This window comes from Castanea sativa, chromosome 1 (genome assembly GCF_040712315.1).
Source record: "Castanea sativa cultivar Marrone di Chiusa Pesio chromosome 1, ASM4071231v1".
NCBI lineage: Eukaryota > Viridiplantae > Streptophyta > Magnoliopsida > Fagales > Fagaceae > Castanea > Castanea sativa.
The window spans coordinates 89,364,216-89,379,335 of NC_134013.1; the positions used below are offsets into that span (position 1 = coordinate 89,364,216).

The following is a 15,120-nucleotide window of genomic DNA, read 5'->3' on the forward strand; positions in this document are numbered from 1 at the left end:
TATGCTGGACAGTTGGAGTGTAGGACAATTTTTTTTTTTTTTAATAATTTGATAAGTCAGCCACCTTTGTATAAACCCTTAGCTAATTATGAATGCAAAAAAGAGGGTTCAAAAAGAGTACGGCCCCAGAAATTACCAAACACATTTATCAGTCTTGGGCTAGACTGAAGTCCAAAGGCCCAAAAAACCTACACCAGCCTAGAGAAAGAAAGGAAAAAAGAAAATGCTGCACAGGTACAAGCACATCTCTGATCATGCTGTAAATTGAACACTTTCAACAGCATAGACAAAGGTATCGCTACACATATGCATCACAATTCACTTGCATATCCCTGCCATCTGAGAACCAGTTTCAGCTAATCAAATTGAGTTATGGTCTGACTTGGAAATAAGACAAGACAGACATGCAACCTTTGAGTTTAGCGGATTTAAGATTTAAAGCAAGGTACAAGTTAAGATTATTATGATTAGTACAAGAACCAAATAGGTGCCATTTTAAAAAGAATCAGGATGTACCTCACAAGGTGGCAACCACATGCAATCGAAGAACCAGTTTCAGTTCATGAGATTGAATTATAGTCTGACTTTGGTATAAGGCATGAGAGACTTGCAACTTTTGACTTTAGCAGATTTATTACGATAATTATGCAAGAGCACAATAACCAAACGAGTTCCATTTCAAAAAGATACAAGATGTACCTCACAAGGTGGCAACCACATCCACAATGTCAATATATGCTTTAGACTCCTAGAGTTTGGCAAAAATCTAGGAGCAAAGATACGATTCTTTAAGACCACGGTAACATCTCTGTTTGGGAACAGAAGTAGGTGATTCTACATTAGGTTTCATGAATCAAACTACTATTAAAAAAAAAATTAAACAAATAAAAGAAATTTATGCAACCGGTCCTACAAGTCGTGCCCAATTTGGTGGTTTGATTATCTGCCTGACAAGACATCCAAGATGTGTACATGGAGAAAATTAGGAATGGAATCATGCTCATCCTACAAGATGAACAAGTCAAAACTCAGGAGTTATAAGCATGGATGGCCATTATTGTTGATGTATAGCCTTGGAAAAAATCCCCCTTATGCAGCAACTGCAACCTTTTCTGGCTTCTTCCCAGTAACATTTTCTGGCTTCTTCCCAGCAGCCTTTGAAGGCTTCCCAGTGTAGGGTTTTTCAGGTTTCTCAATTCCTTGAATATCAGTTATCCTTAATTTAGTCAGTTCCTGAAAAGGAGAAGCATGGGTCAAGAAAAATTATCACTGTGAGGTAGCGGCAAAAAATTGTTTAGACCATAGATTTGAGAAATACCTGACGATGTCCTCTGGTGCGACGATAATTCTTCCTTCTCTTTTTCTTGAATATAATTACCTTTGCATCTAGTGCCTGAGAAAGAGCAACATGAGAAAAATATAAATCGCCTAACAAAAAAAGAAGCTGTAACTTTTTCAGTAATTCACAAAAGCCATATAAGTTTGGTGCCAGACAATACAAAAGGAGAAAGTGAAAAGACAACTATAATGTCTATAAACATGGTGATCACAGGAGTAATTTGCTTCATAGACAAATTAATTAATATCATAGATCTGCATACATTTTCTCCCTGCCTTGCATTTTAGAATTTTTCAACTTGCACCAACACCTTTAGGTAGTGGTTTAGGAGGTTTCTTGGGCCTTCAAAACCAGCAACCCTCCATCCATCACTAGTTTGGGGTATATACCCTGCTTGTATTTGGTCATTTGGCTTATCATTTTTTTAGAACTTTCAAGTAGTCCACCTAGCAATTTCAAATCAAGGTTAAAATTATGCAAAAGCACTTTATTGGCAAACATAGAAGCCAACCCCAAGCATTATGGCATGGATTATAGAATAGCAATTTCAAGATAACCAGTGCTTTATTGATAAAAAAAATAGTAATAATAATAATCCCATTTTTATTTCTTGATTTTCCCCTGTTATAGAGTTGGGATCATAATCACAACTTAGCATATAACATAGTTGTTAGTTTTCATGTAATTTATGAAGCTAGATAAACTCTAGCTACTATTTCTTTCTCTTTGTATTGCAGTCCATATAGACAGAAAGTTCTCCCTGGAAAAGTTTATCCCGACCTTTTTAAGAGGCTCCATGTATCAAAATGGAAATCTTTCTCTGAACTCAAATATAATGACTGCTTCTTCTGAATTAACTCTTCAAATTGGAAATTCCACTTATCCTAAGGAATTAATTTTGCAAGAAATGTATCCCATGAAACAAACATGATTGCAAAAATTACATGCAAATGAGAACACAATGTGAGAGAGACAGAGAGAGCAAAGATTAGTGTCACACTCACATGCTCTTCAACAACTGCATGAACAGCTGCATCTGGTAATATGGGCCGACCAATAATGGTCTGACTACTAGAGCCAAGCAAAAGAACCTTGTTCAAAATTAACTGCAACAGAAAGAGATGGAAGCATTAATAAAGTAATCACTTTTTTGAAAGAAAAAGACAGGTTATTGAATTTTTGTTGGGAAAGTAAACTACATATAACTTCCCAGCAAACTATAGAAGACTACACAATTGATATCACAAGGCAATCTCAAATCAATCCTGATACCATCTTGGATAAAAATGCCTTCGATCGCATCTCCTTTGTTAAGGTAGAGAAAGCATGGATCATAAAGCTATTACATGCCTAATCAGCCCAAGCAGAAATGGACAAGGAAAATATATGTAAGTTTCTATAAGCTGAATTGCTATGTCTTTGTTTTTTTGTTTTTTGATAAGTAATTTGCTATGTCTGTTTCCGCTTGCTCCATCAGGTGAATGAGCCAATGAAGTGGTTCATGGAATTGATTTGGCACCACTTAACAAGAAAATTGATTTGGAATTGATAAGTCTATTTTGACTTGAAAGGTATAAAGACAATGTAAAATGCCAATTGTCTCATTTGAGAGGCTTCTAAATTTATCTACCAGGGCCTTTTATTTAAAAAAATGTGAGCACGAAGAGAAAGAAGGAAGATTATTTGCTTTGTTGTGGGCCACCAGAGAATATTATGATCTGAAGGTTTCTAACAAGGTCGAAATAAAAAGAGTATTCAGCATGATGCAAAAGAGGCTAGTCAAAATGTGAAATCAGTAACCAATACCATCTAAGATTTTTTACGAGAGATTTTTTGAAACTGGTTTACCAACAAATTAAGTTTAAGATACACACTTCTATTTTTACATCTTAAACTCAATCTCAGCTTCTCATTTAATGAACACGTTGATCCTTAGCTGCTCAACATCTAATATTACTAAGCATGAATGGTCTTCCACTTGTTTTATAAAACTTTCTCGTCTATCTCTTCATCTTTAAAGGTAAACCAAGATTAAAAATAAATCGCGTATCGGTTCATTGGATATCATTTTTGTTTTGAAATTCCTTTTTTATTATGATAAAATAAGAGACAGAGGAACCTATGAGGCATGAAGTTCAGACCGATGTGCTCCTTTTTTAGCAAAAAGATCTGCTTTTTGAGTCAACTGATAAAAAAAACCAATAACAATAATCTCATTATTGAGAAGCGATTAACGATCTATCTTAACATATTGAAATACTCAATGGCCAAAAACCAAAATGATTCCAACCCCTCCCCCCTATTTTTGAACAAAAGCAAGACTAAATTCCCATCCATGCTTCTTTAGATCCCACCAAAGAGCCATAATCCTAGGGAAAAACAATTCTTTTTCATCAAACCCAGTTGAAAAGGAAGATTCCAAGCCACATTCTAATTTTGTAAGGGAAAGGTCAAGAGCACATTTCAGAACTGTTCATGCAAGTCTATCACACAGCAAGTACACCGTGCCATATGACATCCTATATTAGCAGCAAATCTGCATGCTTGGTGATCTGTAGCAATAATGGTGAAACTTAGGTACACTTCCTAAGACGTTGTAACTTAGGTACCCCAATTAAATTCAGCCGTGTAGCTGCAGTGACCAATAAGCACAAAAAGTAATATCTTCCCTCATGGACAATTAAATTCAACTATGTGACTCATGTTTTTGATAGGTAGTGTGAAAAAAAACTAACAAAAGAAATGTACGAGCATCTGAATGCAGAAGCCGCATAGAGAAGTGAATTCACGACAAGTGCAAGCATATCTGCTCGTGTCAGTACCCAAAGTACTAACAACGATTTTGGCAACAGAAAGGGCCGTATATGCTATTGATCTCAAGCGCATCAGTGACACTAATTAATTGCCTTCTTCTACCCAAACAAAAAAAAATACTCATTAAAGCTTATCATCATATATATCTACTAGTCTAAACCTTAATCGCAGACAGAGAGAGAAGCATACGAATAATTCTTCATAAAGATCTATAAATGAGCCCTGAAGGCCGCTCTGGTGTAACCATGTGACTCATTGGCAATGCAGCAACATAGTTGAATTAAATTGGAGGATCTAAGGTACAGAAACTGTTTGTAAGTTTTGTCCGGAACCATAAAAGCATGCTAAGTACATAACTTCTCCCTCAAAATAGTACTATAAGTAACCATTAACTCTGAATTCCCATCAAAATGAGATACTTGGCAAAACCCTTTTTTTTTTTTCCTGCATAATTTATATTAATTAACAATGCAAAGTACAAATGAACACATAGTTTTATAAGTAATCACGCAAATTCAATAGCAACCCACCTTGTCATTGACTTCACAGAATTTCAATCTCTCAGTGAAAATCGAATCCCCATTGCTCACCTTGAACTGGTGCGATCCAATCTAAGCACAAAAAGATTAAAAAAAAAATTCAATACCTCCATAAACATCCAATTAAAAAAACGACACCAAAAGACAGAAGAAGAAGAAGAAGAAGAAGAACCTGAACGACAGCGAAAACCGGGTCGTAGCGCTTGAAAACCCGATCGGAGGGCTCTAGTGGGCCCACCACTTTGTAACCAATCTCCGCCGCCTCGGCCTCTTTCTCCTCCGGAGAGTACTCTCTCTTCACCAATTTCAGCTCGCCCTCCTCTTCGATACTCCCACCCACTTCATCGTCGTCGTAGTCATCGTCATCTTCGCCACCATCGTCTTCGTCGTCGTCATCGTCTTCGTCGTCGTCGTCATCTTCTCTTTTGGATGAGAAATGACGAGTGTTGGACCAGTGCTGGGTGGGTTCGGGAGTGGTGAAAATGTGGGCGGCGAGGAAGGGTTTTAGGGGTTGGGTTTTGGAGAGAGGAAGTGGGAGAGGGAGAGGGAGTGAAGGGAGAGATGGGTTTGTAGAGAACAGGGCGGAGGCGTGGCGGGTCAAAGCGTGGAGACACCGTCTGTTCGCCATGGATGGCTCGTTGAGCTCACTTCTGAGTTCTGACAGAGTAGTAGTCGCAGTAGGGTTTTAGATTGATTGTTGAGGGTTTAGGTTTTGAGATGGACTAATTTCAGTAACACATTAAAATTCACAACTTGCCACAGCTATTTTGGCCAGTATCCATTTTTTTCTCCACCACTAACCATCGGTCACATGGACGGTTTTAACAAAAAAATTATCGTAGTTTTGAGTAATACTATGTACATACTTTTTTTTAATAGAAATTATGTCGGCTAAATTGTTACAATATTTTCATAATAAATTATAAATGACAAGTTTCTACCAGTTGTTATTAGTAGGTCAAAATATAATTTCAATGGTAGATTTAAATTAAAACAAATAAAAACTTATAATGTATAATTTGTTATGAAAAATTTATAGAAGTAGCATTTTTTAGTATTTTTTTATATGATTATAGAATTTTTATTAAAGATGACCGATTTTTTTTTTATTCTAATATATCTAAACTTAGAACATTTGAGTCTTTTCTTATATTTTATTTTTCTTAATTTTTATAAAGATAAAGTTTGGATATAACTCTACTTAATATTTTTTAAGAAAATGTTTCTCTCTAAACTAACTTAGAGAGAAAATCTTCAATTCCCTTTATATATTTTTATTGAATATGAATTTGAAAAATCTAACCATTAGACTACAATTTTTTTTATAGCATTCATGCTTACAATATAATGCAAGGAGATATTGTTTTTGCTAATTTAAATTGAAGGTTGATATAAATCGGTCTATTTCTAGCATCATATATATTGTTAGTGCATTCATTATAATTAAAAGCTCCAACTTTTTTTTTTTTTGAGAATCATTAAAAGCTCCAACTTTGTTTCAAGGTCACGATCAATATCATCACGGGCCAGGGCTAGGATGCATGTTTTGCACTATATAATATGGACCATGATTTCTGATAAATGAAGTTTTGTACCATAAATATTTAAAAATAAAAATAAAAGAGATGGAATCGGAGAGGCTGAAAGCCTAAAACATTTCTAATGTTTTGTAGGAATTGGAATGTTCTTTCCTTGGCAAAAATGGCCCACTACCACTATTTAGCAAAAAAAAAAAAAAAAATAGCAATCTACCACTGTTTTAAAAATATGTAGAAATCTACCACATTTTTGAAACTTGAGTTTCAAATACGTGATTTCGCCAAATTCGGCCAAACTTGATTTTGAAAAAATATACTTCAAATTTTTCGGAAATTTTTTATGGTACTCAAGTACCATAGAAAACTCGATTTCGCCAAACTCGTATATCTAAAAAGTGATAGATTCCTACATATTTCTAAAACAGTGGTAAATTGCAACATAGTTTGCAAAAAGATGCTATTTGGCTATTTTTGCCTCTTTCCTTTGCCTTATCAAGAAGCATTTCTGATGTTTTGCAAGCCGCACCTTTAAACCTCTCGGCTACAGTGAATGATTCCTTAGCCTAGGCTTTTACTAATTATGGTAATTTTTCCTCAAAGACTGCATTTGATCAAATGCTTGGAAGTTTGAACCTTCTTACTTTCTCGGCTTATTGGGATATGTCATGTAATATTTATCAGCTTTGCACAGAAATGCTGAAAGATAAATATTACACCAACATATCCCAATCCGACTAAATGTTTGTGTTAACACTCGGATAAAAATCTAGTTTATAACATAAATATTACACTACTTACAAAAGCCCACCAGCTCTTAAACCCATAAACAAATGAAAAGGTTTAGAAACACAAAAAATTTGACACATGTTGACATGACAAAGTATTAGCGATAAATAAAAATGTAATGTTAATTGTGGGTCTAGATGAGAACCTATACAAGTTTGCCAACTCAATTGATGTAAATAATACATATAGCATTGCTCTAAACAAATACAATAACTAGGTACAACAGAGAAGTCAAAATAATCAAGTCACTTTTAGCACTTTGAAACTACATTTATGTTGATGCACTTGTCTCCTTAGCTACTAAGTACTAACAACAGCGGAATCTTTTATTGGTGCTACATAAAAGGAACAATAAGATCACTAGGTCACAGGTGGGCAAGTATTATGCTCATTGATAATGAAGACAGTTGAGACAATAACTTGTGGCCATTAATATGAACTCGAACAAGTCTCAATGTCGTGGCAAACACTGGCTTCCATTGGATTTTCTGAAAGGCGACGGAAATAATTAAAGAGGTATTTGAGGTATGCCCAATTGCATCAATCCTTCAAGAATTTTAACTACATTTCCCATTGTTGGTCTATCCCTTGGATCATCTTGAATGCACCAACAAGCAACTTTACAAGCTCTAGTTAGCTCTTCAATATTGCATTGCCCTCTAACTTGAAATCTAGCAACGTTAGAAGGTCTACCCCCTTGTTTATTGCCATTGCAACACGAGCTGGAAAGTAGTTACATATCTCTTCATCTAGCATGTTTATATTTCTCCTACCAGATATTATCTCGAAAAGCAGCTTCCCATAACTGAAAACATCAACTTTTGGAGTGACAGCTTCACCTGAGATCCATTCTGGTGCCAAATAACCTCTGGTTCCCCTCATGGTGGTTAAAACCCGATGAAGTTCCGACCTATTACCTTTGCAAGCCCAAAATCAGCCACTTTCGGGTCATACTCAGTATCCAACAATATGTTCTCAGGCTTGATGTCACAATGAATGATGCAGTCTATACAATTCTCACGAAGGTATGCCAACCCTCTAGCAATCCCAATTGCAATATGATATCTTGTTTTCCAATCCAAAATTTTAGAAACCTCCTGGAACAAATGAGATTCTAAAGAACCTTTTGGCATATAATCATAGACGAGAAATCTTTTTGAAGCTTCTACACAGAATCCACGTAGGCGAAGAAGATTGACATGCTGGATTGCTCCAGGTGTTCTCACTTCTGCACGAAATTGCTTCTCTCCTTGCTCTACACTTCTTATTTTCTTCAATGCTATGGCTGTTGAATTAGGCAAAGTCCCCTTGAAAACAGTACCAAAACCGCCATCCCCAAGTTTTTGGGAGAAGTTCTTTGTTGCTTTTCGTAAATGCCAATACTTGAACAACATCAAAGAAAATTCTGACTCCTCGAGTGCACCATCAGCGGAAGGTTTCCACAATATAATTGCCAAAACAATGCTAAGGAGAAGAATGAGCATTGCAGAAACTCCAAGAATCCAAGCAACCTTTTTCGACATGTTGGTTCTACTTCCAACCAACTCAGTTTGCTCAGATGCTGAAATGCGAACATACAAATCTTCACCAGTCTCATTATCAGATGAAATTTGTAAATTCATCAGCTGTTTCATGTACGGAAAACATTCATCATAATAGGCGTAAGCAATGCAGTCACAATCCCTTAAGCATGTTAATTTACATGACTCAATGTCTTGGACCGTTCCATTAATCTTTGTTGCCACCCCAAAGAGCTTTCCAAAGTGCATGTTGGGCATTGTAAGGAATTTATCGATACCTCCATTTGAGCATCCTAAAGGAGTTCTCCTAATACACCCTCCCGAGTAGTCTTGTATGCTCCAATTTCCTGGCCACCTTGGTTCAAATCCTTTTGGGCAATCACAAAGAGGTACCTTATGCCGAGTACAGATGCCATAATTGCCACAAAAACCATCAATCTCACAATGTCGTGAAGCTTCTGTCCAAACCAAATTCCATTGCCGCAAATTCATGCTCCATATATAGAGATTGAGATCCCCGGTAACGTCCAAAACAAAACTAGTGGATGTAGGATAGTAGAGATAAGTATATGTAAAATAGCTTTCGTACTCATTGAAAACACGGGTGTAGTTTATGTATTGGGTGTTCAATTTTGCCAATGACATGTTGATACACAGCTTAAGCCAAGGAGAATTTCTTATATAGTACTAATCCACTTTGTTCTAATTCAGCTGAGAACTGGCCACTACCTGGATTTTCGGAACTTGTCCATGACCTTAGAATATTGCTTTTATTGGTAAGTCTATTGTAACCAATCTTGGCCCCTGGAAGCAACGTATTGGTTTGCTCTTCAAAACTCTGCCACAATACATTATCTAATTTATCTCTTAAGATAAATTCCCATTATCAAGAAGCACTGCTACAGTATAATTAGGCTTGCCAGAGTTTGTGCATTTGAAAAAAGGAATTCCTTCTTCTGTTGTCAATAAATTGCCATCCTCGGAAATTTCTTGTGCTTTTAAAGGTCGGGCTAGAGATTGGGCACTCTCTATTTGCCACCCAAACCACTGTTAACTCTTGTATAGTATTATACCATATGCCTACATAATACTCATGAGACGACGTACCAGGTGTGAAGAAACCCAGTTCAAAAATTCCGCTTTTAGAAGTAAGGGTCTGCCCCCACGCCAGAGACTGACCTCGGTACATGGTATCGGATGCAGTGGAGAGACGAGCTTTGAGTGACAAGATGAGAAGTAGAGCAAAATGAGACCATGCCTTCTTTCTTGTAGTATATATTTCCTGCTTCTGGCTTCTTTGTGCCATCCTACGATTGTTCATCACTTCATCTTACTAATTTATCAAGTGAGTCTTCCATACTCTCTCTCTCTCTCTCTCTCTCTCTCTCTAATTTTATTAGAATTGCTGTTTTTCTTTTTGAAATGTTTCTATTGAACCAAAGTACTACTTGCAATTAAAGATCCAAAACAGTCTCAAAGCACGCCCCTTTTGACTCTATTCATTCAAAGATACGAAATTTGAAATTTCCATGTGCGTATGTATTGGCAGCTAAAAATTCTACAATTATGGTCTTGAACATGAATTTCTTCTTTTTTTTTTTTCCTTTTCAAATTTTGCTGACTGAAGGATATGATAGAAGAAAGCAAAGGGAAGAGTTGAAATCTTCGGGCACCATCTCCCTCCAGAACCACCCAAATCGGTAGATGAGGGCAGTGGTAGCACCACGTTCAGGCTAGGGTGGTCCTGGGACCACCCTAACCTGAAAAAAAAATATATATATATAATAATTTAAAATTTTTTATTTATCTATTATTAAAAAAATTAGGAACACCCTCAAAAAAAATTTATGCCAATAAAAAAAAAATTTGGTGGATTATTTGTTCTCCTTTCAAGCAAAAAGAAAAAGCTCAAAAAAAAATTTTGAACTAAAATCTAAAAAAAAAAATTCTAATAGAACAAGCCAACCTAGGGAAAAAAAGCCCAACATCAATCTTAAATAAAACCAACCCCAACCAGATTTTTAAATCAAAATAATTATTAACTAAATACCCAACCAGCCCAACCTAAACAGATTCTCAAAAAAAAACCAACCAAAGCCCAATACGCATCCGTCGACTCATCAAATGGTAAAACAAAAACTAAAATCAGAAACCTAACCTAAAGAACAAAACCTCATCAATAACAATGACCAACGGACCAAGCACATCGGCGTAAAGGTGCCTCCGCCTAAAACTTGAGCAACAGAGCACATCGGTCATCGCATTGGGCCTCACACTCGAGCAACAAATCACATCGGAGATCGGTCTGATCGAATCAGAGCTTGCGACACTTGGCCCCAAGTCCTTCCTCGCCTTGACGTGCTGTCGTAGCCTGTGGCGCTGCCCCTTAGGCCTCCCTCAAGGTATTTAAGTTTTTTACACTTTACTTCTCTCTCTTTTTCTCTCTTACATCTTTGGGTTTGCTGTGGACTGTAGTCTGAGAGAGAGAGCTCTTTCTCTTTGAACTGAAATGAGACTATTTCTCTCTCTTTATCTGATTCTCTCTTTCTCTTTGAACTGTAATTGGCTTGGCTTTACAACTTTACTTTATAACTTTATAATTATTTGCCCCTGTTTTGATTTTATCCGTTGGTGTGTTGGTGAGTTTGTCTTTTAGTATATTGTGAATTTATCTGATTGGCTCCTCTTGTGACTCTTGTCTGTTGAGTGGAGAGTGGATGGGGTCATGGGGCCGTGGGGTGTGATATTTGAAATGGGGAAGTAAAGGCATGCAGAGGCAGGCACCAATACATTATAAAAGACAAAATTAAATTATGTTAGGCACTAGGTAATGGGTTGAGTCGTGAATAATACACATGGGGTGTGTGCGCTAATGCATAGTGGGGTGTATACTAGACCGTTAGTAGTTAGTAAAAAAAATAATGAAACAACTAAACAACAATAATTAATAATTTATTTAACCAATACATTATAAAAGACAAACAAATTAAATTATGTTAGGCTAAACAATAATTAATAATTTTATAATTAATGAAACAACAATACAACAAATTATAGTTTATAAAAGACAAACTACATAAGTAATTTATACTTCTTAAGAAACATCTTAAGAAAAATTCCTAGAACTGTCACTGCGGTAAAGTTCCTTTGAAAACAGTACGAAAACCGCCCTCCCCAAGTTTTTGGGTGAAGTTCTTTGTTGCTTTTCGTAAATCCCGATACTTGAACAACATCAAGGAAAATTCTGATTCCTCGAGTGCACCATCAGCGGAAGGTTTCCACAATATAGGAGTAATTGCCAAAACAATGCTAAGGAGAAGAATGAGCATTGCAAGAACTCCAAGAATCCAAGCAGCCTTTTTCCACATCTTGGTTCTACTTCCAACCAACTCAAATTGCTCAGATGCTGAAATGCGAACATACAAATCTTCACCACTCTCAGTATCAGATGAAATTTGTAAACTCATCAGATGTTTCATGTACAGAAAACATTCTTCATAACAGGCGTAAGCAATGCAATCACAATCCCTTAAGCATGTTAATTTACACGCCTCAATGTCTTGGACTGGTTGGACCACTCCATTAATCTTTGTTACCACCCTAGAGAGCTTTCCAAAGTGCATGTTGGGCATTGTAAGGAACTTATCGATACCTCCATTTGAGCATCCTAAAGGAGTTCTCCTAATACACCCTCCTAAGTAGTCTTGTATTCCCCAATTTCCTGGCCACCTTGGTTCAAATCCTTTTGGGCAATCACAAAGAGGTACCTTATGCTGATTACAAATGCCATAATTGCCACAAAAACATCAATGTCACAAAGTTGTGAAGCTTCTGTCCCTGGATTTTCTGAACTTGTCCATGACCTTAGAATATTGCTTTTATTGGGAAGTCTATTGTACCTAATCTTAGCCTCTGGAAGCAACGTATTGGTTTGCTCCTCAAAACTATGCCACAATACATCATCTAATTTATCTCTTAAGTTAGAATTCCCATTATCAAGAAGCACTGTTACAGTATAATTAGGCATGCCAAAGTTTGTGCATTTGCAAAAAGGAATTCCTTTTTCTGTTATCAACAAATTGCCATCCTCAGAAATTTCTAGTGCTTTAGAGGATGGGTCAGAAGTGGGCAGTCTCTATTTGCCACCCAAACCACTGTTAACTCTGCTATAGTTTTATACCATATGCCTACATAATGCTTGTGAGACTTACCAGGTGTGAAGAAACCCAGTTCGAAAATTTCGCTTTTAGAAGTAAGGGTCTGGTTCCATGCCAGAGGCTGACCTCAGTACATGGTATCAGATGCAGTGGAGAGATGAGGTTTGAGTGACAAGATGAGAAGTAGAGCATAATGAGACCATGCCTTCTTGCTTGTAGTATAGATTTCCTGCTTTTGGCTTCTTTGTGCCATACTACGATTGTTCATCTTTCTAGTTAATTTATCAAGTGAGAGTCTTCCATTCTCTCCCATTTTATTAGAGTTGCTGTTTTTCTGTTCGAAATGTTTCTATTCAACCAGGGCTGGCCCACCGCCCAAGGCCTAGGCAACTTAGCCCCCACAATAAAATAAAAAATTCCCTTAAAAAAAAAAGGTCTTATCTCCCTTTGTAAGAGACCCAAAATATTCAAACTTGTCTCTTTCAACAAAATGATAACAAACCATAACTTTAATGCTCACTAGCTACTAGGTTCACAAAATAAATAAATAAATAAGTAACAAACAAAAAATTTGTCACCTAACCAAGACCTCTTAGAATCAAAGAATCCCCAACAACAAACCACTCATCGCCATCATCCAAACCTGAAAAAATCAACAATAGAGAACTTACATTTACTAAATTGAACAAATGACTCTAAAATCACCCAAAAAACTATAACAATTCACTAAATATAATAAAATCATATTTACACTTAGAAGAAAAGCCACAAAACCCATATAATTTCACCAAATCCAAACCCAAATTTCTCAAAAATTAAAACTTACAGTGACATTTTAGAATATATAATCTAATACTGGATAATCAAATTTGAGTATCCAGTATTAGATTGAGGGAGAAGAAAGTGGAGGCCAGCGGTGGAGATTGAGGCAGGGAGGGAGTGAGGCGGCGACGCTGGGCAAGCCTGGGCTCAACGTCGGTGTCGGCGCTGGGCTGGCCTCGACACAGTGGCAGCAAGTGGCTGGTTTGGGTTGGCTGGCCTCCACTTGCCACTAGTTGGGCTATTGCGATGTTTCTAAAACGTCGCTATAGAGTTTAAAAAAACTTGGCATTTTTAAAAATTCTATTGTAGCAATTTTAAAAATGTCGCTATAGCTGATAAAAGTGTTGTTAAACATAGTATGTTTTGTGATGCTTTTAGGAAATGTTGCTATTGTGTGGGATATAGTGATGTTTTCAAAAAACGTCGCTATATGATATTTTAGCAACGTTTTATAAAGGGATAATTATAGTAAATCTACCTGTGATATGACCCGTTTTCACTTTGCCTACCTGTGGTTCAATCATTTACACTTTGCTCACCTGAAGTTAGTCCCGTTAGCCTTCCGTAACCCACCTCTCCATTTGCCGTTAGAAAAACATTTTTAGACAAAAACAAATATAACAAGAATCAAAGAGGGGGTTTTGTAGGTTGGGTTCAAGAATACACTTGCTCTTGGTATGAACAGTCTTGAGCCAATCAATCCAAATAAAATTTTCATATTCGCACAAATCATAAAAAACATTTACAAAAATCCTACACTTGAAAATGCTCTACTCTAATTTCACAAAAATTCTTTCAGACATTTTTAGTTATTCACAAAAATCATACAAGCTTCACCTTAGTTCTCTCTCACATCTGAAACCAAAACCAAAGCAAACCCTCTTCAAAACCCAGACCCACCACACCTAGCAACACAAACATAGACCCACTACACCCACAGCAAAGAAAATAAGATAGCAAAGAGAGAGAGAGGCGGATCGAAGTCACAGTCGGAGCCAGCTCTCGTCTTGCTTTTGGGAGATATCTTGATAGATCTCTAAAAAATCTTGGGCTGAGGAAGCGCCCAAAAGCGGAGTCAGAGCTATTGTCGACCGTGGTCAAGAAAGCGTCGAAAGAGTTACTCTTGCGGGGACAGGGAAAGGGCTTGGTTTGATCTTGGCTTAGAAGGAACGCTAGCTATATGCTTAACACATGCAAGTTGAACGTAGTTTTCGGGGAGCTGGGCAGAAGGAAAATAGGCTCCTAGCTAAAGGTAGCTTGTCTCGCCCAGGAGGTGAGAACAGTTGAGAACAAAGTGGCGAACGGGTGCGTAACGCGTGGGAATCTGCCGAACAGTTCAGGCCAAAAGCAATTGTGAATTGAGACCTATTCTTTGGCCTCTCCCCCAGACCTCAATACCCCCCCTGAGAAGAGTAGGGATCCGAAAGAGTACTACAATTATCAGAAAAAAGAAATAAGAAAGATTTTCAAAGAAAGTGATGACAACCCCTATACTCTTCCTTAAGGATGTCCCCCTTCAAGAGCTAGTCTAATCACTAAAGGGGGGTAGCCTGTCGTATTGGACTTATGATATACTTTCCTTTTTTAAGTAGCTAAAAGCAAGGG

At 37.0% G+C, this 15,120-nt stretch overlaps 1 protein-coding gene and 2 pseudogenes across 1 annotated transcript; all 3 read right to left on the bottom strand.

The window, feature by feature from the left end:
* Positions 1 to 650: 650 nt before the first annotated feature.
* LOC142638211 (large ribosomal subunit protein bL21m) lies at positions 651 to 5,492 on the bottom strand. Its single transcript, XM_075812232.1, has 5 exons — positions 4,865 to 5,492; positions 4,684 to 4,764; positions 2,344 to 2,445; positions 1,319 to 1,393; positions 651 to 1,233 (listed from the first exon to the last, which is right to left on the bottom strand). The coding sequence occupies exons 1-5, from the start codon at positions 5,318 to 5,320 to the stop codon at positions 1,090 to 1,092; spliced, it is 858 nt and encodes a 285-aa protein (XP_075668347.1). The 5' UTR covers positions 5,321 to 5,492; the 3' UTR covers positions 651 to 1,089.
* Positions 5,493 to 7,445: 1,953 nt separating this feature from the next.
* On the bottom strand, positions 7,446 to 9,866 carry LOC142617845 (G-type lectin S-receptor-like serine/threonine-protein kinase At2g19130; annotated as a pseudogene).
* A 1,798-nt stretch (positions 9,867 to 11,664) lies between these two features.
* Positions 11,665 to 12,961, bottom strand: LOC142636796 (G-type lectin S-receptor-like serine/threonine-protein kinase At2g19130; annotated as a pseudogene).
* Positions 12,962 to 15,120: the final 2,159 nt, after the last annotated feature.

Excerpts from the sequence above, each read along its gene's own strand:
- LOC142638211 (XM_075812232.1), bottom strand. The coding sequence starts at position 5,320 with ATGGCGAACAGACGGTGTCTCCACGCTTTGACCCGCCACGCCTCCGCC. Across the intron at positions 2,446-4,683 it reads TCTGTGAAGTCAATGACAAG|TTAATTTTGAACAAGGTTCT; the intron begins GTGGGTTGCTAT and ends TTTCTGTTGCAG. Across the intron at positions 1,394-2,343 it reads ATGCAGTTGTTGAAGAGCAT|GCACTAGATGCAAAGGTAAT; the intron begins GTGAGTGTGACA and ends GCTCTTTCTCAG.